Source organism: Poecile atricapillus, chromosome Z, assembly GCF_030490865.1.
Source record: "Poecile atricapillus isolate bPoeAtr1 chromosome Z, bPoeAtr1.hap1, whole genome shotgun sequence".
In the NCBI taxonomy this organism is placed as follows: domain Eukaryota; kingdom Metazoa; phylum Chordata; class Aves; order Passeriformes; family Paridae; genus Poecile; species Poecile atricapillus.
The window spans coordinates 31,228,806-31,256,630 of record NC_081289.1 but is presented as its reverse complement, the minus strand read 5'-3'; the positions used below and the strand labels follow the sequence as shown (position 1 = coordinate 31,256,630).

At 36.1% G+C, this 27,825-nt stretch overlaps 1 protein-coding gene across 3 annotated transcripts in view; it reads right to left on the bottom strand.

Annotated features, from left to right (window-relative positions):
* The window catches only part of LOC131592620 (cyclin-dependent kinase 17), a 91,873-nt gene that overhangs the window by 40,015 nt on the left and 24,033 nt on the right, over nt 1-27,825 (bottom strand). For 2 of the 3 annotated variants that reach the window (XM_058864232.1, XM_058864233.1), the window contains exons 2-4: nt 14,381-14,529; nt 9,775-9,813; nt 927-1,091 (exon numbers count right to left, since the gene is read on the bottom strand). In XM_058864232.1, coding sequence (XP_058720215.1) covers nt 927-1,091; nt 9,775-9,813; nt 14,381-14,498 — 322 coding nt within the window. In that variant the 5' untranslated portion in view covers nt 14,499-14,529. The remainder of the gene's footprint in view (nt 1-926; nt 1,092-9,774; nt 9,814-14,380; nt 14,530-27,825) is intronic. The other variant, XM_058864234.1, reaches the window with a different exon arrangement.

The window sequence follows — 27,825 nt, the reverse complement described above, 5'->3', positions numbered from 1 at the left end:
AAATGAAAAAGCAAATACTGCGTACAGGACTTGAGTGAAGTCAGAAATTGATACAGCAGTCAAACTGGCACACTAAAACCCATTTTCTAGTGTGATAGCAACAGCTGCTAGAGTAAATTCAAAAAGATATAAGTCTTTTATCAGTTGGAATGGTAATTCAAGGAGTAAAACGACAAGTTTTTGAACATGATGAATGGTATTACACCAGAGGAGGATAGAAGTGGTTTGACTATCTCGAAGATCAGTTTATCACACTTCTAAAGGAGGGCAGGAGACTGAAAAAATAATAAAACTCTAATTAAGCTGTGACTTGCTCTCATTTTTCAGTATCAATTAATGAAACGTAATTTAAAATAACATAAAAGCAGGATAAAACATTAATGGTGACTGGAGGCAGCAAGATGACAAATTACTTGAAGAAAAAATATTTCATAACTTATTTGCTTCACAGAAGCGCAAATATAGCTCAGGACCACAACAAAAAGATAATTATAGTTGAGTGGCCTTAATTTAATTTTTTTTTCTCTATAATAGTGAGAAGTAATACAGAAGTTCTCTTAAAAATTCTGCATATAGCATGATTATCCTCTGTTTTTTCATATTACATTTATTGTATTTCTTGACAATGCTTAACTGAGATGGATACAGGGGCTACTTGCAAAGTATTAAGAAAGAATATTTTGTTACTTTTAAACTTGTAAAAAAATCATGGGTGATTTCTGTGTGTTCTTCTAATTGCTTTCTTCCTGAAAATCTGAAGAGACATTCAGTGCCTTAAGAACAAATTTCTCGACCTCCAGAAAAAAATTACTGCATGCTCAGAGATTTATTAAAGCATTAGAGTATCTGTACCTCTTGTTACGAATCAATACCAACATTATTTTTCACAGAAAAAATTAATTTAAACAAACAGTGTAGAAAATTACCTAATCTGCTCCCATTTCTGGGCATTGCCATGAAAGAGCCGAGGCTGCCCCCTATGACGCTGTGTGGTCTCCGTAAAGGGGGCTTCTTGAAAGATCCTGTGTATTGGTGGAGAAATGAGTGCATGCTGTGAGACGTTGGAGGCCTGCCATTCTTCACAATAGGCTCTACAGTTCACAGGGATCAAAATATTCATTGCCACAAGCAAGGAGGATTGTCAGGAACATGCCAGAAGAAAAAAAGAAAGAAAAAAAAAAGAGTTAGTAAACAGGAAATCACCAGTCTGGTAAAATTATCTTTCATGCTAACAGCAGACCACCATACTACGGCCATTTCTCTATTAACAAACAAGTACAAAACATGGCATTAAGTGTTACCTAAATTTAATTTTACTAAATCCTGTAACTCTGCTGCTGGATGAGTAAATGCCCTGAATAGACTTAAAATCTTAGAACGTTGATAAAACCAGAGCATTGTAATTATTTTCTTCTGTCTTACTGCACAATGCTTCATCTTTATTTTTAAACAGGACAGCTGATCAATTGTGATGAGCAAATTCAGCTATAAGCCTTCAAAAATATTCTCCCTCTCAAAATTCTTGTGGGTCACCAGTACCAAAGCCTTGCCACTGGAGATCTTTAGAAGTAAACACACCTGTCTATACCTCACAGAGCTGTCATGCCATAATTAAGGTTATTAACTTACAGGCTATCAGAAAAATTTAGCATTCAATTTTTCATTTTGGCTTTCTACTAGATTGTGTTTCAGATGGTTCACAGAGATTTTAAAAAAAAGTTATTATCATCGATAAGCACTTTCTAAAAGAATGAAACGTTAGAAATTTTTCCATCTTATTTACAAGTGTGAGCAGAATTTGGGTGTTCATGCTCCCTCAGCAACCTGACTCTTCACACACGGACTAGCCCTCCAGGACAGACATGGTCTTAGAAGCAGGCTACCTCTGAAAAGATGAGGGTTTTTTTTAACCCCCAAAAGAAGCAGAATAGATGCCCATCTGCACTGACTGTCACAAAAGTGGACTTAGCAGAACCACCAAAGAAGTAATTCATACAAGAAAATAAAGATGAAAGAAATACCCTCACTTCAGAAAATGAGACCAGAGTCATCTGGCAGCTGCATGAAAACACTCCCTATACAGGTTTTTATTTTTCTGTTCTGCCTAAGAACAGAAGCTATGCCTAAAGAACAGTTGAGATTCAAGTAATTTTACTTTTCCATTATTTGATTCTTATTAACATTACAGATTCATTATTTGGTATTATTACAGAAGAGAGAAAAGGCAGCAGCCACACACTGAGCAAGCACAGTGTGAGTGCTACCGTATGCAGCAGCACCCACTGGAGCCACTGCTCCCAGGGTGTGCTCAGAGCTTCACTCCTGCCTCCTGGGACAGGGAGCAGTCTGGGATGCTATTCCATCACTCCACCTTATTATATACCCACATGAAGGGATCCCAAAATTTTCCTTTCCCTTCCATGGGAGTAAGAAAAATATAGCTAGGAGTACATATTATATGAAATCAGAATTTCAATGGTAAAGGAAAGGAACAGGAACAAACACCTAATAACCTAAGGAAAACAGGATCCTGAATGGAACACTCTCCCCCCCCCCCCCCCATACGAAAACCTTCTAGATACATTACTATGATTACTCTGAAGCAGGGACAGAAGTACACAGACAGAATTACCCAAAGACAAGTCAATGACCTTAAGAAATAATTATGCAAGGAATTTTTGCATGTAAACATGAATAACACAGTGAGACAAAAACCCAAAAAACATTAATTCAGCTGCTGCAGGGAAAAAAATAAAAGCCCTGGGGGAAAAAAACCATGCTGCAGGCCGAAAACAGAAAAGACATGTCAGCACTGTTAAAAACCTGCCTGCATCCTTTCATTAGCATCCTTCATAAACACAGCGTCAGAGTGGGTGAACACCAGGAAAAAATACACCATACATCTGTGTATATGTTTGTAAAGTATGAACAGGGTCCTCAAACCTCTGCATATCTTGTCTCAAATGCTTATTTCTCTTCTAATAGTTTGCATCACCCTTTTGACTTAAGAGTGGTACCAGCTTCCTTGTTGCATGCCTTTAACAACAGATTTATCCTAGGGCAGCAGGCAGCAAATTCCTCATCAGTTTTTAACAGAATCTGTAACTATTTCCACATGACAGGGAACAGTTTCACATTCAGCACAACCACTGCTTTCGGTAAGTTAAAAAACTGCTTTTTGCTTTCCAACTTTCTTGCTAATTTGATTTGAATTCGATTAAATTTCTAGCCTAAACACCTCACACTAAGTTTACATGCAGTGATGAATAAATGAATAGTACCGTATATGTTACGGCTTTTGTCTCCTCATGCTGAAAGCAATCCACCTTCATGAACTGTTCAGTATGTAAAAGAGGCTAGAATTTATGAATACACTGAATGTCTATGTAGAGATTGAGTTTTATGTTCATTACTAACATGACAGTGTAATGCACAGAGATATTATTGAAAAAATCTGTTTTCCTCATGATGCTGGTAAATTTGTGTGTATTTATAGTTTAAAAGAAAATTCCTAAATTATCCTAACACGCAAAGTTCAGCTCAAATATAAGGATAAAAACAGACCACATTAATAAGTAAATTTATAAAAAAATGAAAGATATATGACTGATTATAAGATCCAATTATACAGAAATAACTTTTGTCATCATAGGCAACTACTGCCTTCCTTCACTGTCCTAAGTACTGTACTAAATTGTAGCCCATTGGAGCTCATTATAAAATTTTGCAACGATAATTTAGGTCATGTAGTAGGACAGGCATAACTACTGGCAGACAATGAAGTACGAAAACACTCACATGACACTGGATTTCTGACTAAGACAAGTATTAATACTACTCGTTTATAAACAGGGGTTTAAAATCCTGATACACGTTAATTTACAAAAAGGAGGGACTATATGGCATATGATGGTATAACACAAAGGCTAACATTTTGGAAAGTATATTTGTTATAAACTATTCAGTGTGCATTGCTGTCTGCTAGGAGCTTCTAAAGACATTAATTCTGCACTGTGTTACCTCCTCCCTGAAATTGTGACAGTAACAGCCAAGAGCTGGAAAAAATATTGAAAATGATCAAGCAAACTCTTGCTGGAAATTAATTTATAAGACTGTTTATTACAGTTTTCATGCATTTATGAGATACAAGAGTTAAATAAAGTGCTTTTGAAAAGACTACGTAACTCTCTCTCTCTCTCTAAAGACTCACAAGTATTTCTTTTAAAGTTACAATTTCATTTAATTCACTTCATTTTTTCCAGAATTATTAATATACTGATTCATTATATTTAAAGTACAACACTGCAGTTACAAAATGCAAGTTTAGTCAACTGTCTGGCCTTGAATATAATACATCTAAACTGTAAAATTTATATGCCTTTACTACACATATCTATAAAAGCTACTTATAATTTTATTTCTGTGATTATAGGTTTGTCTTTAAAAAATGTTTCCCCTATATAAAACTCACAAACATCACTTAAGTGTCACTGTACTTGGTAAATAAACTCAGTAACCACATGCTGCTGTTGGTTTAATATTCAGCAACAGGCAAAATGAGTGATGGAAATTAAAAGGTACATAAAAAAACATTAAAAAATTCACTGTTCAAGTGGATCTACTGCATTTTGAGATCATGCACAAATCTGGTCTTCCTCTCTCAACTAGATTACAACAGCAGAAGCATGATACAACCCACAGACTCAGCGGAGGGTACCAGGGGATGCACTGCATCCACCACCTCCATCAGCACGAGAGTGAAAAAGCCAGCCATGGCAGGTTGCATACGGCACACTGAATGATTCTTCTGTGGGAACTCCCACCACAGGATGTTAAAACTACCCAAACTTGCATGACTCAAAGGGAGACTAAGCAAGGTCTCATGCTCAGGGTTACTAACCACACAGAGACTTGCCTAGTTCAGTGAGCCTCTGAGCTAGAAACTGATACAGTACACTGGGGAAATGATGCTGTACTTTGGACTCTAATCTTAGACTTGTCCTCAAATGTCATCCTCAGAGACTGAAGAACAGACAGGCAGAACTCCAGCTGTCCTTACAGCACAAGACTTCCACAGCACCTGGGCATTTCACTTGTGTTGGTTGTTGCTGGCTCAACCATTCCAATAAGGGTCTTTATCTACTATTTATCTACAGCTTCTTTCCTCACCCTACCCTATAATCTGTAACTCCATACTGATAAAACAAACTGGTATGGAAAAAAAGCTGAAACAGAGACTTTTCAGTGGTTCCTTTAAAATTGTATTTTGTCAATTGTTATTATATCCTCTTCTTATTTTGGCTACAACACCATGTAATCTTGGACTCATCTTTCAAGGAATGCCGTTTCAACTCTTTCATTCCTTAGGCAGCCTACTAAACTATCATGCAAATCCAGCTTTTAAGTGCAAAAAAAAGTTAAAAAACATTCTCATTGAGAATATTTATTAATATTATGCTGATGTACAGGATGCCCACAGTTTTCTTTTCATTGTCCCTGAACAACTCTTGCAGTAGACACCCTTTAAAATAGTGTATCTACATACACACATTAGTTTTCTATCTATAAAAACACACACCACTTTTTTTAAATGCCACATCCGTGTCACCTTGCTTAAGTGTGCACCTTCAGCAAGGTTTAAAATTAAGAAATGCATGGTGACTGTGCACTTTTGTATTACTCAATGTTCAAGTTTGATGAGTGCAGAACTAACCCTTTATATAATTTGGATTATTTTCCTGTACTTCTCACATTCTGTCATTCAAACTTCTGTTACTATTGGCATAACCCAAAATAAATACAACAGTGTTCAAAGAAAACACTGTTCAAAATGCAATCAGCCTGGCTTAATAGTGGTTTAAGAGATGATAGATCATTAAATGTTTTGGAATACACACACGTATTTTAAGAAAACACTGTACCCAGTAAGGTACCATTGCTTTGTTAAATTTGAATTAATGCCAACACCAATGCTAACAAACATACAAAACCAGAAAACAACTCAAATGAACCACTGAAATAATTCAATTGTGAAGTGGCATAAATATATGTTTGAACATAAGTGGAACTAGTTTTTTCTTTTTACTTCATAATTATGAAAACTGCCAGAGTCAAGTAGAACAGCAGTGTACATAACCAAGAAACCTGTCCAAGGAATTAACTAAACCCAACAATTTCCTAAAGATGCGTTCTCTTCTTCCCTTAATTGCAATTTAAATTAACCACAAACCTTGACCTGAAATTACTCCTGATTTAAGCAATTTTTCATTTAATCCACAATGTTTCTTTTCCTCATCCATCTGTGATAACAAAGACCCACACTACCACTTTCTTTCCTGTGCTGGATTTACTTAACTGGATTTACTTAAGCTGAGCTCCAGAGAGCCTGCAGAATTGCCTGGCATTTCTTTGCAAAGCCTCAGCAACTGACATACTGTCACACGTCAGTCAGCTGGTGGATTAAAGAAATAAAGAGTTTTCATTAGGAATGTAAATGCATTTTAAAACACTTTTTATGAATATATATTATCACATACTCAACTAACTCATTTTTTTTTACCGTCCCATGAGTATCTCTAGTTTGTGACAAAGAGACCAAGCTTTTTTTTTAGATTTCACTGCCTAAATTTTGCAGTGGTATTTTCTTTAACTCACTTTAATAAAGAATTAAATCACCAGCCATACAAGGTGTCATTCTCCCTTAAATCAAATATCTCTGACAGAGCTATGTCTGCAAAAAAATGTTTGATTCCACAATCACTATCCATTCTGGAAAGTAAACCATATAACTATGTATTTTAAATTCATATAAATAAAGTTAAAATACACATGTGGAGATTTTATAATCAAAATAAGAGATATTGGAGACTTAGCATTTATGATTACTGATTTAGGTAGAGAATAGGGATTGAACCCAGGCATGTTCCATATTCTAAGTAAGGATGAATTTTTGTGCCTGCCACAATTTACTGCTTCTACCAAAAATGTGGCTTCAAGGTTCTTACCCCCAGCCCCCAACAAAAAAGAATTGCAATTTTGGTTTAGGTTTTTGAACTAGATTACTATGGGATACACAGAGCACAGCTGCCGGCAGAAGGATGGAGGGAGAACCTCACTTGACACTTCTAGCTACAACTTGACTTTTGACTGGCTCAAGTATAATAAAATCTCACTAAATGTCTCGAGAATCCACTACTGGATTTTATAGGACAGGACTCAATGTAGTTTCTTTTCCACCACCTTGACCTCACACTTGCTCCAGAAAACTTACAAGGCTAGTTTTTATAATTTTCAATTTGATAGAGAATGGAAAAGTGTCAAAAATCTACATTTGTGAAATTAAATATTCATCTCTGAACAGCTTCGCATTCATGAGGCTTGTGATGCATCATCACAACCTTTTAAAACTATTTATGTAGGCTTCTCAAACGCCACTGTCGTATAACTTACTCATATTTCAGCATCATCTACTGCACATTCATTTACCTGATCTAAATGTTAGGCTCTGCTAATGATTATTCAGTTTTTTACACAATAAAACCTGATATTTTTTTTTGGACTTGAAATATAAAATATTTTGAACAAACTGCTGAAGAAACTGTTGTCGAGAAGCCCTTTATTTCTCCAGAAAATCTAGAATGTAAGCAGGTGAATTTCTGATATTACAGAAATTGGCATGCTGCACTGTATAATACTTATTTACACTGCTGTAAAGGCAGTCAGACCCACTCAGTAAAATTAGTTGATTGCAGGTGACAGCTTCCATAGAAGATACACTTAAATAACCCAAAGCAGCAACATGCTTGCTGTATATGAACTCTCTAGGAGCTGGCTGAGGAACACTACAAAATACTGTGTATTTATAGATTATTTTATGGGGTAGTTTCCTTGGATTCTGTTATGTGATACCCAGGAAAACATTAAGTCACTCTAAAAACAGAGCAACCACTCGATACTATTTAAGCCAGTGTTTTTCATTAAAAAATAAGATGAAATCTTCAAACAATTGAATATTACAATTATAAATTTGGCAAAACTTCAAGGGATTACTCCCATTGCTCGAATTAATCCATTTCAGTACAGCAGTCATTCCAGAGCAAATGTTCTTCACCTGCACAACACAAGGCAAAAAATATTGGTAGAACATTTGAAAAAATATGCTAATATAACTCTGAAGAAACACAGTTGTCAACTTCCTCCAAAGAAATTAAGTACCTCAACTATTAAAATGGCACTGTAATGTCCCATAAACCTTTTTTTTTTAATTTAGGACAGAAAGGACAGAAATTTTTCTGGCTGTTTGAACTACAAAAACAATGCAAAAAACCAAACTACAAATATGAAGGCAAAGAATGAGATCAAGACATCTAAAAAACACTATAAAAAGCCTTTCAAAGTTGACTTCATGCAGAGTGAGGTTTTGCCTTCAGTCTGGGTACCAAAACAATAAAGATCACAATCAAGTGAAATATATTGAAAACCAAACCCCTGCCTTTAAGATTTACGTATTTCATACTGCTTAGAAGATAATTCTCAGATAATATATTTGGTCATTAGAACCTGTACTGGAACATGGTAGCTCTGTACCTCATATCATATAAGCATAAAATACCATCAGTTTAAAACTGTAACTGCAAAAGGCATTACACTACACCACACCATCCAGAAAAAGATTTCAGCTACAATTTAATTCAATGCAAGTCAATACCATATCCAAGATACAAGTATCCTTGGCCTCTATCCTTGCATTTACACACACAACTCCCAATGCAAACATCTATGAGACCATGCTGCAAACCAAACCAGAGAACAGAGGATCTGGCTCCTTTTTGCCCTGCTTTCAGAAAGAGTGCTGGCTAGTTATTTTACTTTTCTGTACTTAATGACTCCACCTGAATAACATTTGAGAAAAAATCTCTGCATATTCATCAGTGAGCCTACACTAACAGAAATCTGGTGTATTTAGAGAGTCCACTTCTGAATCTAAACATGATGTTCCTGCCAAACTTGTATTCTACTTCTAAGGAGAACACTTAAGAGTGGACAAAGACCCCACACAGCCCTCCAAGACTATAGGTCTCTGCAGCATGCTTTCAGGCATTGAATTTTCATGCTCGTTTCACTTTATAAGCACTTCCACATATGAACAGAGCCTCTAGGTTTTGTGGGAAGAAGCAAATTAAAACAGAAGGGAAGAAAGAACACTATGTTGTGCAGCATACGTGGGATGGAGAAACCATACTGAACAGTAATAACAGAAATGGATGCAGACCACAGCACAGAAGGGTACATACAGACTACAATAAAAACATTGCCAGTACAGCGTAAGGGACACTACAAGGATCCGTGTTTAGCTGTGACAACTACCAATTACTCACAGTAATCTGCAGCTCTAGAATGAGCTCTAGAAATTCTGGGGATTTCTTCTCCCCCTACCCACCCACACCTTCATACTGATACTTTCCTCCAACATCAACAGAGAAATTTTACCAATTTATTACCAGTAAGCATTTCTGTGCTCATATTTTCAATTCAAGTACACTGTCTTGAAAATATGTTGCAACACACTGTTTTCCTTCCACACTCAAGGAATTATACATAGCAGATGGAATGGGAATTTCTCAGCTCTGTTGAAGATGACATGAAATGATTAAAACTACAAAGGCATTTGGATGTTCTGAGACAGTATCGCAATGTGTTAATTTTTATAAACATTCATCCCTCTTATCAGAGTATTAACTAGTCATTAATGCCTTAAACCTAAAAAACACTTACGCACTTTACCGTAGCTGATCCTTCCATTATTACTCACACCTGTAAAATTACAAAAAAATTATGCAAGTGTTCATGAGACTGGATCCTATGATCACATCACTGAGCTAAAAGAGACCAAATGGAGATAAGTATTATTTTACAAATTCACGTAGCCATTTCTATCAGAACTTCATCTTTTTTGGTTCAGTATGTACATGTGTATTTATCTGTACCAAAAAACCCAACAAAATAGAATGCTTTCCAAATTACTTATAAATTAATGCAAGAGCTGTGGATGTATTTTGGAATGAGTCTTGCAATTATTCTTAAAAGCATGCTTGGAGTTTGTGATAATGCATTTCATAATATTAGACAATACAGCCACATTTTTTGCTTTCATTAGAGATCATATGCTTTTGAAGTATTTGCATAAATTTTACACTTAATTAGGCTTTAAATATGCATGATTTGGATGTTACTCCCAGCCAAATTTCATTAGTATGTCATTGCCAAAGAAAAATTTCAGGGGCAAATTTAGTTGTCAACTGCTAAAAATTACCATTTAATATTTTTAATATTAATCTAAATTCATATATTAAGGTAAAATCTAGAATTAAAGAAGCAAGCCAGCACACTGTTAGTATGAAAAATTAAAAATATACAACAAATCCACCTAATTAGTTTTATATGTTGAAACATCACAGACCATGAAAAGCTTTTGTCCCTAGATAAAAGGCTAGCCCGAAGTGCACTTCATACAGTTCATAAGGCTTCAGATATGTCCCTCAATTTTTATGGTTTATGACCTGATTTGGCAGTGCTTCCTCATCCAGAAGCCAATTATGATGAACATAATTTGTAAGAAATATTTAAGTATATATAGGTTTCTGGTCACTAAATAATTTGATGGTGTTCCAAAAAACCCAAACCCAATGGTTATTCTATATTCAGTGCAACAGCTCTGTGCTACTGCATTGAACAATACGGGTTGATCCCTGCTAATCCCATTTTGCTGCCCATGGATGAGTGATGCATACTGAGATTGTACTGACATCAAACGATGAAGGAGGCCGTGTATTAAATGAGACTGCATACAAAAGGGTAGCTGATTCAGTGGTACCAATGCACTGCAAAGAAATCAAAAGTTATAGATCTATTTTTATGTCTGCAAGCTACAAATGGGACAATTTGTTCTACATTAGGAGTACTGTTCTTTGAATCTTGAAACAACCCACTCAAAGCTGGAGCTAATGACAAGGTGGGCCTCTGGATGGGAGCTGCAGTTAACTTGAAATCACAGGCAATTGTGGGAGAAGATACATTTAGCAGGGGCCTGAACAACACAGGCTATTGCAAAAAGGTGACCATAAGGAAAGGTCCCTAGTATCATGCACAAGTGATCTACATATGTAATGGCAGTGCTGAACTGCAACTTCTAATGAAGATTTTTACAGGAGACATGCATATATATATATATAAATATATATATATATATGAAAGTATTTCACAGGATATAAACAATATGGAGATAAACCTGGATTCTAGGTCAGCACAGATGTGTTTTTCTATGGACAAAGTCTCTACAATCTCTATAACCCAGTAACACAGCTGTTTCCCAGGAAGGAAAAATAAATAGCATAAATTATAACCCTCAGTGAACACAGCCATCAGCATGGAATGACAGGAGACAAGATGAGCAATTTGCTAGAAAGAAAAAATTAAAACAAAAAAATTGGACAATAACAATGGAATTAAATTCTGCTGTTAAAGCCTTCAGCATTCAAGATCTAGTCTTGCCTTCTGACCTTAAATGCACAGCTTCAATGCCCTTCAACTCTTACTTCTCAAGTTCATAACGTAATGCTCGAAAATAAAGCACACATGAGGAACCACTTTCTGAAGATTATTTGCATCCCTGACTTTGATTCTCTGAGATTAATATATTGGCATGCCTTTGATTTACTAGACAGTGCTTTTAAACTTTCTTTAGGAACAGATTCAAAGCCTGTTAACTGGGCACATTTCTTTCTCTGTTCCACAGGGTAAAGGAGCCATTTATTCTTTAAAGCAGAACTATGGAGATGGCTATTCCTGCCTCTTGAGATCACCACCATCGCAGTAAAGGATGCACTTTCAAGATCTTGATGCAGCTATCTTTATAAAATATTCTTCAAGAGACTACATCCTCTCATGTGTCTCAGCTGGATATTTACAGTTAGTGGAGGCTTTTTAGCACTGTGATTTTTTAAGATGCCAAGGAAAACCTTTTTCATTTAAGCACTCCTATGTAAGCAAATTTTTTTAAATGCCCACTGAAGGATTTTTTCCAGGTCATGTTCTTTGCCAAACTGGTCTTTCACCAAAAGAGAAAAATAACTTCTTGTCTGTTTTTCCAACAATTGTTGTTGCCCAAAGCCCAATCCCTGCAGTCTGCCTGAAAAATACTCTTTCCAAATTATCTTCATCTGTGGAAATGGTAGAGCGTCCTTTAGAAAAGCAAGACTAGCTAGAGCAGCAAGCATTTTCCAGCCCTACTTTCTAAGAAAAGTAAGGTCAGAAAGGAAAAGCAAAGGAAAACAAAAATCCACAATGCAGCACCCTGTTCACCTCTGCAAGATCAAAGATAGCCCAAGTACTAATAACTGCATTCTGGAAGAATCTGAAAAAGGTAGCAAGTGTCAGTAAAACTTTTTTTAATAACATGAAATGATGAGTTGAAAATTAGGCACAGCAAAGTACGGGTTACGTTCTTTGTCTTCTTTCATGAAGACCGACAACATCTTGAGTGTATCCAAGAAGACTGTACTAAGGCATCGACTACGTTCTTCATGTATTACCATGGCATATATTATTATCACAGTTTTAATATGTAAGGTTCCCTTTGGCCAATGAATTACCATGAAAAGCAAAATAAAAACAGCACTAAAAGCTAGGTAAGTAATTTGCAATTAGGAACATTTTCTTGAATTGTATTTTTTACTTATTTTAACATGAAATATCTACTGACAAGTTAAGCTCGTCACAGTTTGGCAACAAGTATACACACATCCAAGTATTACTGTTTGGGATTATTCTCAGATAATATTACAAGCTGCAAATGGTTTTATAGACGGTTTAAGAGGGCATAAGCTCATGCTTCTGTAAAGAAGTTATTGTGTTCTCTGTCCCTTGAGCTGACACCCAGGACATGGTCCAGTTTAAGGTAAAATCTTTTTATTTTTCCTGGATTCGGTTTTCAATGAATCAATTCAGCAACCCAGTTTAGTACACTCATTGATGCTTTGATGATTCATTTTTTTACGTTCATTTTTCAGCATGGAAGTAACAATCTTTGCACGTGTTTACATAATGAAATCAATCTTGCAGAAGTATATACAGGTCTGAAAAAATACACATCAGTAACAAAGGCAAATACAAGTGAAATCATGTGGGACAACTCAATGTCTCAGAAAGGACTAAATAGGTATCAGTGCAAAAATACTGCAATTGTTGCTCCAGAGTAGACCTGTTGTATCAACATACAGAAAGTTGTAATAAACCTTGTCTCACAAAATACTGGGGATGGCCCATAGTAAAAACAGGACAACAGCAATGAATATACCAGGGATTAAATGTGAAAATGAAAAACATTATTAGCTTTGTTTTGCCAAAGGTAAATTCTGCTTCCAAAATCTTGGTATGCAATGAATTTGAATGGAGTTTTAAAAATCTGCAGGGCAAATTCCATTGTCTGTACCTGTACTCGAATTTCCTGGCCCTTTCAGTTTTCAGTGGGAAAATTCAGAATCCTTTATTGTTGTGAAGTGGGAGAAAAATAGAATTCAGATCTCTTGATAAATGAAAAAAATCTTAGATATCAGCAAAGCAAAAAATAACACTAATCAGCATTGAAGATGAAATATGACTTAAAAGCTGCAGCCCAGGAAACAAACAAGCAACAAAACCTCTTCCAGTCATTACTGCTGCAGATTGCATCCAAAAGCGGCATCATCACTAATGTGGACTTCACAGCAGCCGGCACATTTATGGGATCAGCCAAAGACTTATGTAAGAATACAGAGACAAGCTGGTTATCCTGAATGTTTCTAGCCACCTTCATATTGGTCAAGAGAATTACTTACTGAGAGACATGTAGAGATTACAGAATTTAGTGTACTGTACTGCATCACCAATGTAAGGTAAACAGTTTTATATGGAATGCTTAAGCAATTAGTCAATCATATTACTAAATAATGATTTTGAGAACAGACTGAATTTGAAGCCATATGAAGCTGATGTGAGACCTGCTAAATCCATACAATGGGTTTATACACTGCAAGAACATCTATAAGCCTTGCTGCACACAACATAAAAAGATAAATTTAGGTAGCTTTTCATAAATTGCTGTATAACAGTTTAATACCAAATCAAACCAAATCAATATGCAATAACATATCAACCTGTTGAAAGAACTAGGGTAGCGGAATGTAAGATAAAAAAAAAAAAAAAAGAAAAGAAAAAAAAAAAAAGAAAAGGTTAGTGATAAAGTCCCTGCAACTGTGAAAACTGAAATAAATCCCTGCAATACTCAATTGAATAGGGCCTGACAAAATTCTTACATTTTCTACAAAGTGAAAGATATGCTTACCGTTATCTTTGCTGCTGTTTTCTTCAATTGTCATTTGTTCTGCTAGCTCAGACAGTGATTCATCAATGGTCTGGCTTCCTCGCAAGGTTAAGGAAAGTCTTCTCTTAAATTTTTTCATTCTATCGATATTGAGTCTGGCTTAAGGAAGCCTGAAAAAAAATGAACAAAATGTGTGAAAAAATTATTTATTTAGAAAAGGAACTTTAATTGTCTGACATAAAAATGCCTGAAGGCTTACAGAAAACTTGCACAATATGCAAGTTATACACAAAAAAAATATCCTTAAACAAGATTACTGAACTGTATAAGAATGTTTTGAGAGGCTGATGCCCATACACTTTTGCAATTCTTATTTTCATTTGGAAAAAAAGAACCTTTGGGTTTGTTTGGGTTTTTTGTTTGTTTTTTTTTAGAAAAACAGCTAACTTAGTCATGACTTTTACACTTCAATAATAAAGGAAACAGTCATCTGAAAACCTGCTGAGTGTGTGCTCTGTGGCCTCCTCCACAGTCTCTTTTACTAATCCCAATAAGCAGAAGGAGACTGTAGCCTTTTCTCTTTTTCAGCCCAATTTTTGATGATGAAAACTTACCAAACTCCTCTATATTTTACCCTTTTCACAAACAGAAGAAGAGGACAATGCTTGAAGTTTTAAACACAAAAGGAATTCTCAAACACCATCCCATCTAGGGAACTAGGACAGCCAGAGTCTGGTAACAATGGCTAGAATGGATGTTTCTCTTAAGAGTCAAGCAATAGAATGGAACTGGGAACAAAGCAGCAGTCACTTTCTCCCTGGAAAGTTGTAAGCAAACAAACAATAATAACAAAGGTCCAGGTCAATAAACTTGCTGCCACAAGTCTGAGCTGGTAAGCGAACTTTGTGGTGTGCCATATGTGTGCCCTTGCACAACAAGACACACAGTTCTGTCTTTCCTCACTCCATATGGACAGTTTACCCTTCATGTTATTTCTCAGTAATTTGTTCATCTGGTCATAGCCTCCAAGAATCACACATGCAGTGTTCAACACAAGTGCAGAATACTGAAGTCTAAAATGCTCATATATATTTTCCCCCATCAGTTTATTTTGCCCCTATTTTGCCTTCCAAAATTCATTATTCACATACAAAATCAGATTTTCCTCTATGTTCTCATTTCAACAGAGAAATGTAAGAAGTAGTATGCCAAAGATCCACACTTAATAACAAACTGCAAAAACAATTACTTTCGTATTGACAGCATCCCTTTAAGTATACACATTTCAACTGTGGAACTTACTCTTTTTTCAGCTTCATAATAAAAAGAACAAATTGGTAGAACAAATTTGAAAGTGGCTGCTGGTGGTAGGAGAATGCTTATATAGGCTAAACTTTCACAAGACAAGATTGTTTAGCACAGCAAGTAACACATTAGGGATGGATAAAAGAAGACCTTTGGGATATTGGCTCCAAAGTCTGAGACGAACAGTAAAATCACTGGCAAAGAAACAGCTGCATCCAGTGGGAAAGAGGTGGATTAAAACACAGGGTAACTAACACCTCAGACAATCACAGCTATATAAAGCAGAATTATTAAGGGACTGGGTACTGATACACAGGAAATAAAATACACTGCTGTAAATACAGTTAAGCCACCGGTTTCTAAACTGCCCCTTTAATGCAATGCTGTAAGTGCAATAAAGCCCTTAAGATTAATAATTTTACTCTTTCACTCAAAAGCACGATATTGTTAAGAAACTGCATTCAGAGAACATTCCAAAGGGAACATTTACTTTTCCTGTTCAGGACCAGGCTATAAAGATCTTGAAACTCTTATTTCTGCATTCAAACTTTTTTTAAAAAAAATTGCCTGTGTTTCTCTAAAAGGACAATTTTGTAAAACATTTGGAAGGACACCTCACCTATGTGTAGTTTTACTCAATTCTTCCATTTTGTTTTTCTAAAACCTGCATTTTCCTCCATGTATTATTCTCAAAAAAGGATACATGCAATTTTTAGCTATATAATGCCCCAAAGCTCTCTGACAGCACAACAATTTCCTTCCAATTTTCCACTTGGGCAGTAACTGAAAAAGCAGGTGCCTTTAAAGGGAAACAGGCCATTCCTGGCTTTTGATCCTGGCAAGTACTTAAGCCTACACAAATTTTTAATCAAAAAGGTCTACTGCTGAAAAATATTACATATAAATTAGCAGACATATGGATTAGAAATTCCAGAAAACATTCTAAATCTCAAGCTAATAAATAAACCCCCAAAGTATTTTGTCAACTATAATTATAACATTTTTCCTGTTATGGGATTGTTTAATCGAGTAATGAAGTACCATTTTTACTAACATTCAGGTTAAATTCATAGCTTGGTTTTTAAATAATTTAGCAGTAAAAAGGAATGAGGAGCAAGAATCCACATGTGTTTTCTTCTACTGAAATGTATGTCAGCTTTTTAAAGGAAAAGATGCTCACCAATATGAAACCTATTTTTTTTCCCTTAAGGCATCAGTATTCTTGCTAGTACACAATTGTAAAGGAGGGGGGAAAAAAAGGAAGTATTGACTAGTATCTAGCACTTAGAAATGTCCTCTTTTTGCCTTCTTTATTCTCATGGCCAAAGTTGCAGAACCTATTCAATCTTGGAAGTTCAAGACAAGACATCAGTGAACAACAAAGCTTTGAAAATATCATCTGTACAATCCAAAACTAACACTGGTTCTCTAAAATGACAGCACTTTCCAGAAAAGTCCAAATTGTCTGATAACCATTTTTCACCAGTTAACAGCAGATGCATACCTATTATCTCCCTTTAACAGCAAATCTAATTTAAATCCAAAATGGAATTACTTGATTAGCAATATACATGTAGAAGCAATGCTCCCCCAAATTCTTAATGACTGTGAAAAGAATACAGTTATTTCTATATTTAGTTTTAGAACAGAGCCCACAGGCTTGACATATTCTATTCTGCAAATTTCTCTATTCTAAGTCATACCCAAATCAAGTATTTCAGATGTCACAGTAGATAGCTGCATACACTTGAATGCAACTAATGCAAATTCTAGTCTTCTGCAGACAGAATGAGGACAAGCAATCTGATATGTCACTATCTGATACAACCTACAAAAGCTGGCAGAGACATATTTGTTCAATCCTTATACTAATATCAAATTAAGGAAGCAACACTGTATTAAGGGAACTCCTGCTTCTTACAATCTGCAGTCCAACCCTGAAAAACTGGTCTGTTTGTCCTTAAAAGTAATGCAAGTTAATCCTTGAAAACAATGCTAAAATTTACCTTTTCTGTTTTCCAACAGTCACTGTCATTAACTCAGTCCACTACTCTAGTCTTAAACCCCTGTCTTGAACCCAATGTCTTTTAAAAGTGATCTTCGTAATACAGTTCTGAAAACAAACTCCATTTTTTAAACTGATCCAGGTAAGATTAGATTTAAACAGGTGTGTTTTGGTTCACTTTCTCTGAATCTCACTAATCACACCTGAAGGACAGCACTTCTCATTTAGCACGTCTGTATGTTCACTACACCCAGACTGTACAGCAGGCAGACATGAAAGCACTTGGATTCCAAAGCAGTAACTCAGCTAGATTTTGCACAAATGTATTCACCAAAATTCAAAGGTCTTACACTGCCAGTGGCCAACATTCTCAAAAGCCCTTCCACTTCCTTCAATTTCCCAGATTCTTCATTTCTTGGAAGTTAAAAAAGTAAGGCATTAAGACCTTTGTACACAATTACTAGGTGTGCTTAATCCTTGTAAGTTTAAACAAATTCAGTTAAATTTTTCAAAACCAATAAAGCTATTTAACAACTTAAATTTTAGTCAGTTTATTTCATGAGGGTCACAAATACCAAAAGATCACTAAGATTTTGCTGATTCAAAGCCCTTTGAAGTCAAAGGGAACCTGTCCTTCAACTTCAAATAGCTTTGGATCAGTCTAAGTGGTGACTCTTAAGTTATATTGCATCGAGGTCCATCTACATAGAGATTAAGCATTTTAAAATTACTTTTCTACTTAGATAGACCGTGAAGTTGCAACCAGACTGTTTTTACAGGTTGCTTTACAAGGCAGTAGGTATTTTCCAAACATCTAAAGGCAGTTCTTGTTCTGGAAAACTCACCTGTAAGACAACAGCTTTAGTGGAAGGAAAGGAGAGGATCAGAAACCCTACCTAACAGCAGGAAGAACAGCATGGATGCAGCATGGCCCTTAAAGATGAGTTAACAAACTAAGGTACAAGACTTGTGCGCAGGAACAAGACATCAAAGAAAACAGGTAACAGCACTCTATATGAACTCCTTGTGTCAGAAAGAGAGGCCTGAAAAACTCAAGAGTGCTGCAAATGGTATTAATTACAAACTGAAATAGGAAACACCTGTCAAGGATATTGTCCCCTTATTTAAAGAAAAATAAAAAAAATCAGCTTTCCACTATGTCAAACTGTTCTCAATCTACCTGAATTTAAAAAAATAAACACAACCACTGACATTAGCATGTGGCACATCAAATACAGAGCAAACTATTAATTATACTAATGAGAAATATATAGATAATTTATCCAGGATAACAACCAACCAGTTTGAGCACTCATAAAATTCACATATAGTACAGATATACCTCCTTACAATCACAATTCTACTCTACAAGAATGGATTACAAACATGGAATTTCAGTCACTGCATTTATTCTTTGTATTTGTCTCAACTCACATTTGTTAAGATCAGTGAAAAAAAATTTCTACTGCATTTTTCCTTGGCCTTTGGAAGCAACTTGAGACTGGTCAACTAGACTCTTGTCAGGAGCACAGCTGCTTAAAAAGTTACTAGCTTTATGCTGCATTGGGTCAAAGAACTGACACTGTACAGATACAAGCGACACCTGACAAACAAGGTCTTTGTTACTGATGAAAGAAAACTGTGAAGTCAAATACCTCAGCTTAGTCTGATCTCACCAGTGCAAAAAGGGCAAAAGGACTCTCACAGTTTTTTCCTTTAGGAACAATATTCAATATAGAACTAAACTTTCCCAGTGAAGCCCTTTTTAATGTACTTATAGAATCACAGCCAAACAATTACTCAAAATTGGAGGTACAAAGGTATTTACAAAGGTTAGCTTCTTATCTGAGGATAGTTTTACTAGTTAATATAGGCAAATAGGCTCCTCCCTAAGTGAATGAGAGCATCTATATTCAGCTCCTGATCTAGATCATCAACTGGAAGAACCACTCCAAAGAGAGGAAATATATGGAAATTACCCTGTCCTAATTTAATTTTGACTATGAATACTTTCCCTTATCTTCACCCTGCTCCCCCCCAAACCCTTTGCCTTTAAAGAATAATGAAGGACATAAATTAGTTCAAGGGGTTTGTGGTTGTTTTTTTTTTAATTAATCTTTTCAGTAAAATGTATATATATATTGAACATTACTACAGGCATATTTAACTATGCTATTGGTAGAGAATTTAAAACACTGAAAAACATCAAATTTGCCCAAAAGATCAAATTTTGCCCTTCTTTTTTCATATCCTATGCTTATCTTCTTTCTCTGGACAAAAAAGCTTTACTTAGGTAACCACAGCAAGTTTACATTCTTTAAAATGTAGACATGTATTTGCTTCCATGTAGATTCAAGCAATATCAAACAGCAAAATCAACAGAGATGTACTATTTGATAGATCTCCCTGGATTAGATATGTCATACTGATTAATAGCTCCATGTTAATTATCAAAGGCTCTGATCTCTCAACTGCTAAGTGAAAAAACACAGTATGAGTCTGGTTAAATTGGCTGACATTTAAGCCAAGAAAACAAATGAGCTGACTGGCAAAGCTTCTACACTTGCTGTCAGACTCATAAACTGAAAGCCTCTTTTCTATTGAAGGGGAAGGCAAAAACTAAAAGGTTACATGGATGTAGCATAAATACTACCAGACAGTCACAGAACTTCAGCTCTCAGAAGATGTAATGAGCACTGGAAACCAAATGCAATGTCTGTAAGTTTCTGAGCTTTGATTAACAATCATAAAGCCTTAATAGAGCATTCAGGAAAAAAATATTAAAAAAAAAAAGAGTTGCGCACACAAAGATTGCTTTTCCCTAACACTTATTAATTAAGCAATAGATCTACAATGTTGCACTATCACTTCTGAGACAGTCTTTCTCACTCTTGCAAACAAGCAAGTCTCTGGAAGAACACAGCAGGAAATTCCTTCTAGTTCAAGAAGACAGTGTTGGTTCTAAGACTGAAAAGCATCTGCAATTTTCTGTGAACCTGAGCAATTTTGCCAATAAAAACGTACAGCTTTCAAGGCTGCTTTATTTTTTTTCCATCACAGTTCAGGCACCAAATCAAACAATCTCATACCAAAGAACCTTCTCCCAAACTCCAGTAGCTCTCAGCCAAGAAACACCTGTCCTCTAAGCATCTGAACTCCCACAAAAGAGCCTTCAACATTTGCTTCTTATTGTGCTAGCAAAAGTTTTATTTACAGCCCGAGACCTAAGGCAATGAAAAGGTTTCAACTTATTTCAATGTTCTTGAATCAAGCACTAAGATACAAAGACACCAGAGCAATATGAATTTAGATAAAAACTGGGAGACACATCTGTTTGGATGAACTTAGAACAAGCCTACAAATTTCTAAGCAAGAAAAAAACCAGTCTGGCCTTTTTCTCTTAGAACAGAAATTAATTACACTGGGAGAGATTTTTGGGAAATCTTATGATGGCCTGCCTGGAAATGAACCACCAGTGAGAACTCATCCCAGGAAAAAAAAAATTGTAATTGTTAAGATTGCACACAAAATGAAGACTGTTATAAAAAAATCAGTTTTCTAGCTCTAGTGTCAGATTTTTGGTTTATTACTTGTTGAACCTCTATACACTTTCTATATAGTGTGAACAGAAAAAAAGCCCCATCAAGCAACCCAGAAAGTCCTGACAGTAAAGCAAATCAGGCAAATATAAAATCAAGCCCTTCCATAATTATTGTATGTACAACTCTGTGCCTAAGAATAATATCAAAGAGCCATGAATGGTTTACAAACATACATCTTGGGATGCATTTCTCTTACACTACTATGTGCATGCAGAAGAACTTCTATATGCATGCAAAGAAAACCAAACAACAAAACCCCAAGCCAGGAAAAACAAACTCTTTCACAGTAATTGATGGTTGATTTTTGAATTTATTTATTTATTTTCTTAAGGAAGAACGATATAGCAACACAGGAAGAGCTTTCACTTAGTGCATTAAGAGACCTGTAAGCATCAAGGCACAGAACACATCCTACAGTACTGATGACATATATGTGCATTTTTCTAACAAATAACTGGCCACATAGAAGACCTGATACACTGAAGGCATTACATAGAGGCACAAAACAAGACATTAAGATGATAACACTGACACTATTGAGACATTTAATGCCTAAGATTTATCCATCTTCTTCTGTATTCTGTTTTTCTAGAGACTTCTGATGATAGTAATACTGTCAATGCTATAACTATTATTCCTGAAATAACAGAGAGATAGAATACCTTGGCCACAACTAAGAAAGCAACTACTAACAGAAACTACAGCCTAAAACAGTTTCTTATAGTCAGGGTAAGTTTAATAACTGCACTGAGATATTCCATAGGTAATTCCAAAGGAGCAGTAAATAAACTCATCCTTGAAATAAATAATCTTTGAACTATGGTTCAAAAATTTCTTTGAATCCATGAACATCTTTTACCCAAACATATCAACTTCTCTGATTCGGTATTTAAAAAAAAAACTTACAAATTATTGTCTTTTCTTCCCTTCTCCAATCCTGTCATCAGTACAACTTCAGAGATTCCTCTGTAACAGAAAATGTCTGAACAGTAGCTAATTACAGTATTTTCCTGCTGTATTAATTTTTACATAGCAGTCAAGATTGTCACAGCATGGCACCAATTTGTTCTGTTATATAGACAAATGTTGCTATGTCTGTCTGAAGTGTTCATGTCGCCATTTACTGGTCAACCGAATATGCACGCATGGATCATTTCAGTATTCATTGCCAAGGATACTAACCATGTAAGACACCATTCCTAATGCAAATGATTATTTAGCTGACAACCTGGGTAAGAAAGAAGAGTTTTAACATATGTTTTGCCAAGCAGCTTTGCAAATAGCTGTGCTGGCAACAAGGTGATGGCAGTATGCCCTGCAAGGCAAAGAGGAAAGCATGAGGCTGCTTAAGCCAATTTAGTACCTCCACAGAAGGAGAACACTGATCATTAGTGCACATCAAATCCAAGGTAAGACTGTCCTTACAGGAAGCACTATGATAGAACTGTACCAGAAAAATAGCCTGAAAAACTACAGGTTTGCTAAAAGCCTATTTAGCTTAGCTAAACAAAACCTGGGATCTGAAATAAAAGCAATCTGTGAACCAAATAAAGGACAACAGCAAATGCTGTTAAGGGAAGATGATGGGGAAAATAACAAATGGATAGGAAATAAAGCAAAGCACAAGAGCCTTCTTCTACTGCAACAGGTTCTGGCCACTGTGATTCCCACCACAATAACTACATGCAGACTCTGTCTTACTCCTGTACGAACATTCTGCTCCCAAATTAAGTCTCAACAGGTGACAGACTCACAACAGATATTTTTCAGGGTTCAAGAAGCCAGGGAAAAGAAAAAAAAGGTACAACATTATTTAAACATACAAAATAAGGCAACTGCCATACATCAAGCTGTCAAAACTGTCACTGGTGGCTCAAGGACAAGAACTCTACATGGAGACTAACAGATACGGAGACTAAAGATCTTCCAGTATCACTCAATGTTCCTTTTCTTTGCATGAGCAGATCATGCATGTCTTTTACACACAATCTACATACTGCTGTTCCTCCAAGTAACTGAGGCTGTCCAGACAACTGAGGCTGTTCCCAGATCTGAAGCTAAGCAGAACAATGAAATTACCACTACGTAATCTGGGTGACTCCAGTTAATCAGTTTGAGAGGCCGCTCCCCTTCCAGACTGAGCAAACAGTCTGGCACATCAAAGGACGCTTACTCAAACTTCACATTATCTCCTTTCAGTACAAACAATTCTCTACCTGAAGGTATCCAAGCAAGTTTTCTGGACCTTGAACAGAGACCAGAGAAAGATTAAGAAACAACAAAAGGTTATATAGAACTGAGTCAATGACAACACTTCATCTTGACTCAGTAAAGGAGACAAACAGCAACCACTAAAAAAGAAAACTGTGTATCTGCATGTAAATGTCTGACCAGTAAGAAAGCATTAGTATACAGGAAACCTTGGAAAGTAACAAGTATTAATATCAGTCAATAGCATTAAACCACACAAACACAACCTGAAGGACATATTGTATTCAAATTTATTTTTAATAGAATTATAAAAAAGTAAAGTAACTGTGACTAATGCCATTCAAGCAACACTGATACCATCAACAAAAGCAGAATTTCTGTAGGATCTTCCTGCAAGCTGTATTTTAAAGGCAGAGTAAGGACAGATGGATATTTTACTATAAAATTTCTGTAAAGAAACAGTTAAGGAATCAAATAGGATGTACAGAACACTGTTTCCAAATATATATTTGTGCTGGGCAGATGCATTTGCCCTTTTTTGTTTCTCAGGCAGAAGAAAGTAGAATTTTATATTTATCTTCAAAATAATTTCTTCCAAACTATAAACACTATCACTCTTCTGCTGCTAGAGCCTAGTGCTTACCCAGTCTCATCCTGACAAGGGCAAACAGTGAGCCAAACCCTTGCACAGCAAACTACTTTCCATTCTGGGTGTTAATTGCATTGCAGAGGCTGGTATTGCTACTGCTGTCAATGATCTGGATAAACCTAAGATTTGTGTCACCAACAGAAAATGTTTTATGAAAAAGTAAATTTAAATTTTTGCCTCTACATAGACCCAAATTCCCTACAGAACCTTACTTCAGCATCATATAATATTATGCTCTAATAAAGATCAGTACTGAAAGTAAGTTTTTCACTTGGAGAAATACTGGAGCAGTTTTGCTGTAAAACTCCAGGGGAGAAAAAAAACCAACCCTGGTATTATAATGTCACCAGATGCCACAACTCTCAAACTAGTCCAGTTCAACAAGAATCACAAAATGGCTTGGGTTGGGAGAGACCCTCCAAGGTCACCCAGTCTAACATCCCTGCAATAAACAGAGACCTCTTCAACTAGACCAAGTTGTTCCGAGCCCTGACCAACTTGACTGTGCATTTCCAGGGATGGAGCATCTACCACCTCCTGGGCAAACTGCTCCAGTGTTTAACCACTCTCAGCATAAAAAAATTTCTCCCTTTTATCTAGTCTGAATCTACTTTCTTTTAGTTTAATACCATTACCCATTCTCCTATCACAATAGGCTCAAGAACAATTTGGACCACTATCCCTCTACAAATGAGAGAGATGGCCAATTTCTTCCTCCCTCTCCAACTACATTCCTTCAGCAACTGTGTTCCCATAATGCTTTTATGGGAACCTATGGGAATCTATGTGCTGGGATGAAGAGAAACAAAGACAATATCCATGCTAAAATGGCACTAACATTCAAAACTAATAAGCCAAGTTTAAGAGCAACCTTAGTAATTTTCTTTTTAATCTACTTGGTTCATTGTTCCTTGTCCTCCTTTGGATCACCTTTGCTGTTTTTCTCCTCCTGTATTCAAATCTTTAAATACACAGTATTTACCCTTAATATACAAAGTCCAACTGATGTCATCTGTCATCTCACAGAGCACAGGATCATGTTTTAACTGATATAACAGAAGGCCTACTTCTTTAAAATTTGAGAACATGCTACTCTTTCGCCAAACTACTGTTTCTATGTCAAGTACTTCAGCTGATCTTGAATTGCACACTTCAACAGCCTTGGAAAACAGTATCCTTTTGCCAAAATATTCTCTAAAATAATATTACATGCATTCTAAGGGAAGCTTGTATTTGCGTTACCACCCAGGTATGCTACCTTTCAACATACCAAAGAATGCTGAAGAGTAACCAGAAATCTTCCCACTGCAGTTTATTTCCTTTTGGTAATTAGGATCCATAAGGTTGAAATTAAACAGTCCAAGAAGCTTCTAGTTTCCACTTGTAATTCAGATTTATAGCTTTACTTTCTTTAAAATTAGTCTACATTACTATTTAATGAAAGGGAACCAAAGAAAAGGCCTTCAAAAGGACCAGTCCTGTCTCATTAGTAAAGCATAAGATAATCAGGCACTACCATACTGAAATTTAAGTTGCGCATCTTGAATACAGTTTCAGCACAACACCTAGTAACCACATGATCTTTAAAGTAAAACAAGTGGAGTTTTTTTATTACTTAAAACTAACTACAATTGCTCTTAAAGAAGGTTTCTTAACTAAAACCCCCCAAACCTTTAAGATTCTAGTTATGCAATTATTTCACTCTTACATTCAGATGAAAACTTAAGAATAAAAATCTGCCAGACTGTTGCCATGAAGTGAGCCGTAATTTTTTTATCTCCCTGGACTCTAATCTTTTCAATACACTTCTGTAACAAGATTTGAGAATGCAATTTCTCATCAGTTGAATGGTAAACCAGAATGGCAGAGGTTTGCATTAGTAGAGGCACTACTACTGTTTACTGAAGTAAACTATAGATTTGCTTCACAGAGAAACAAAATATACATGCACAATTAAGAAATTTTATGCTTGTGTTTGGTAACAGTAAGCAAACCTTGCTCATTACAAAGAAATACTAGTTTTAAGGAAGGCCAGGTCATAGCTACTATGCAATAGGGAAATAAAAAACTGAATTTTCTGTCTGCTGAACTGTACATGCTTCATTCTGCTGAATTTTTGACATGCACTCTCTGCCATTCCTGATTTTAATCGTATGAAATAAACCATTGGATTGCAGTCCAGCCAATATGCCACCTAAAGATATACTGTGTAGTCATACAGCAAAATGAACTCATCTTTTTCTTCCCAACATGGTTCATGTTGTATAGGTACTATCTCTAAATAATCCTCTAGGCATTACCATTTCTTGCATCAAAATGACTGGAACAAACCTTTGACCACATTTACTGGAACCGAGCACAAATCTGGGTTCTATTTCCCAATCTTGTTACTTTAAAAGTATTAAATCTAGAAATTTAACTTTAAAAAAATTAACTTAAAAACTACTAGTCAGATATCAGTTATCTGGATTAATCTCATGGACTCTCTTTAAAAATAATTATTACTATTGTCATTTCAAACAACTGTGATAATTCAAAACAATCTCACTGATCTAAGTTCATTGGGATATTTGTATCTTTTATTCCACACCACTGCTGAAACGTGCACCGTTTCTCCAAGGTCCATCTCTGAACCCAGTATGTGCCTAGCAGAGGTTATAAGGAACACCTGTTGAAGGGATTTTTACCAGGGTATTTAAATAAGCTTTAGATATAATCTGGGGGACTCCTAGCTCTTCAAAATGATTGTTATTGTCTCTACAGTTCAGATTCTTCTTTCACTATGCTGCTATGGTGACTACATATTATAAGACATCGACCTTGACGTTTTTAAATTCAGTTTGAAATAGAATTCACCACAGAACTAAAACAACGTCATAATACAGTAAGATAAAGAATGCTTACAAAAATCCTTTCAGAAATTCTGAAAAGTTGTTTTAAAAGAAGCCATGAGGAGAAGGACATGGGCGTGTGGGTGAATGAGAGGCTCAATGAGTCTTGTCCATGTGCATTTGCAACCCAGAAAGCCAACTGTACCCTGAGATGTATCCAAAGCAGTGAGGCCAGCAAGACAAGGCAAGGGACTTTCCCCCTCTGCTCTGTTCTGGTGAGACCTGAAGTGCTGCATCCAGCTCTGAGGCCCCTACCACAAGGAAGACGTGGACCTATTGAAACAAGTCCAGTGGAGGGTCATCAAGATGACCAGAGGGCCAGAACACCTCTCCTACAAGGAAAGGCTGTGAGAAGAGGAGGCTCTGGAGAGGCCTTTTAGCACCCTCCAATACCTAAAAAAGGCCTACAAGAGAGCTGGAGAGGGACTTTTAACAGTGGCAGGTATTGACAGGACAAGGGGGAATGGCCTTAGAGTTGAAGGAGGGCAGATTTGGATTAAACAGTCCGAAGAAACTCTTTACTGTAAGGGTAGTGAGGCACCGTAACTGGTTGTTCAGAGAACTTGTGGACCACCTCTGGAAGTGCTGAAGACCAGGCAGGATGAGGCCATGAGCAATCTGGTCTAGTACAAGGTATTCCTGCCCATGGCAGATGGGTTGGAAGTAGACGATCCTTAAGGTCTCTTCCAACCCCACACCATTCTATGATCCTACAGAATCAAGAGAGCCTTGGACCTTCACAACTTAATTATCTCTACTGTTGGAAGCAGGGACCAAAATGAAGCCATTTATCATGAATGAAG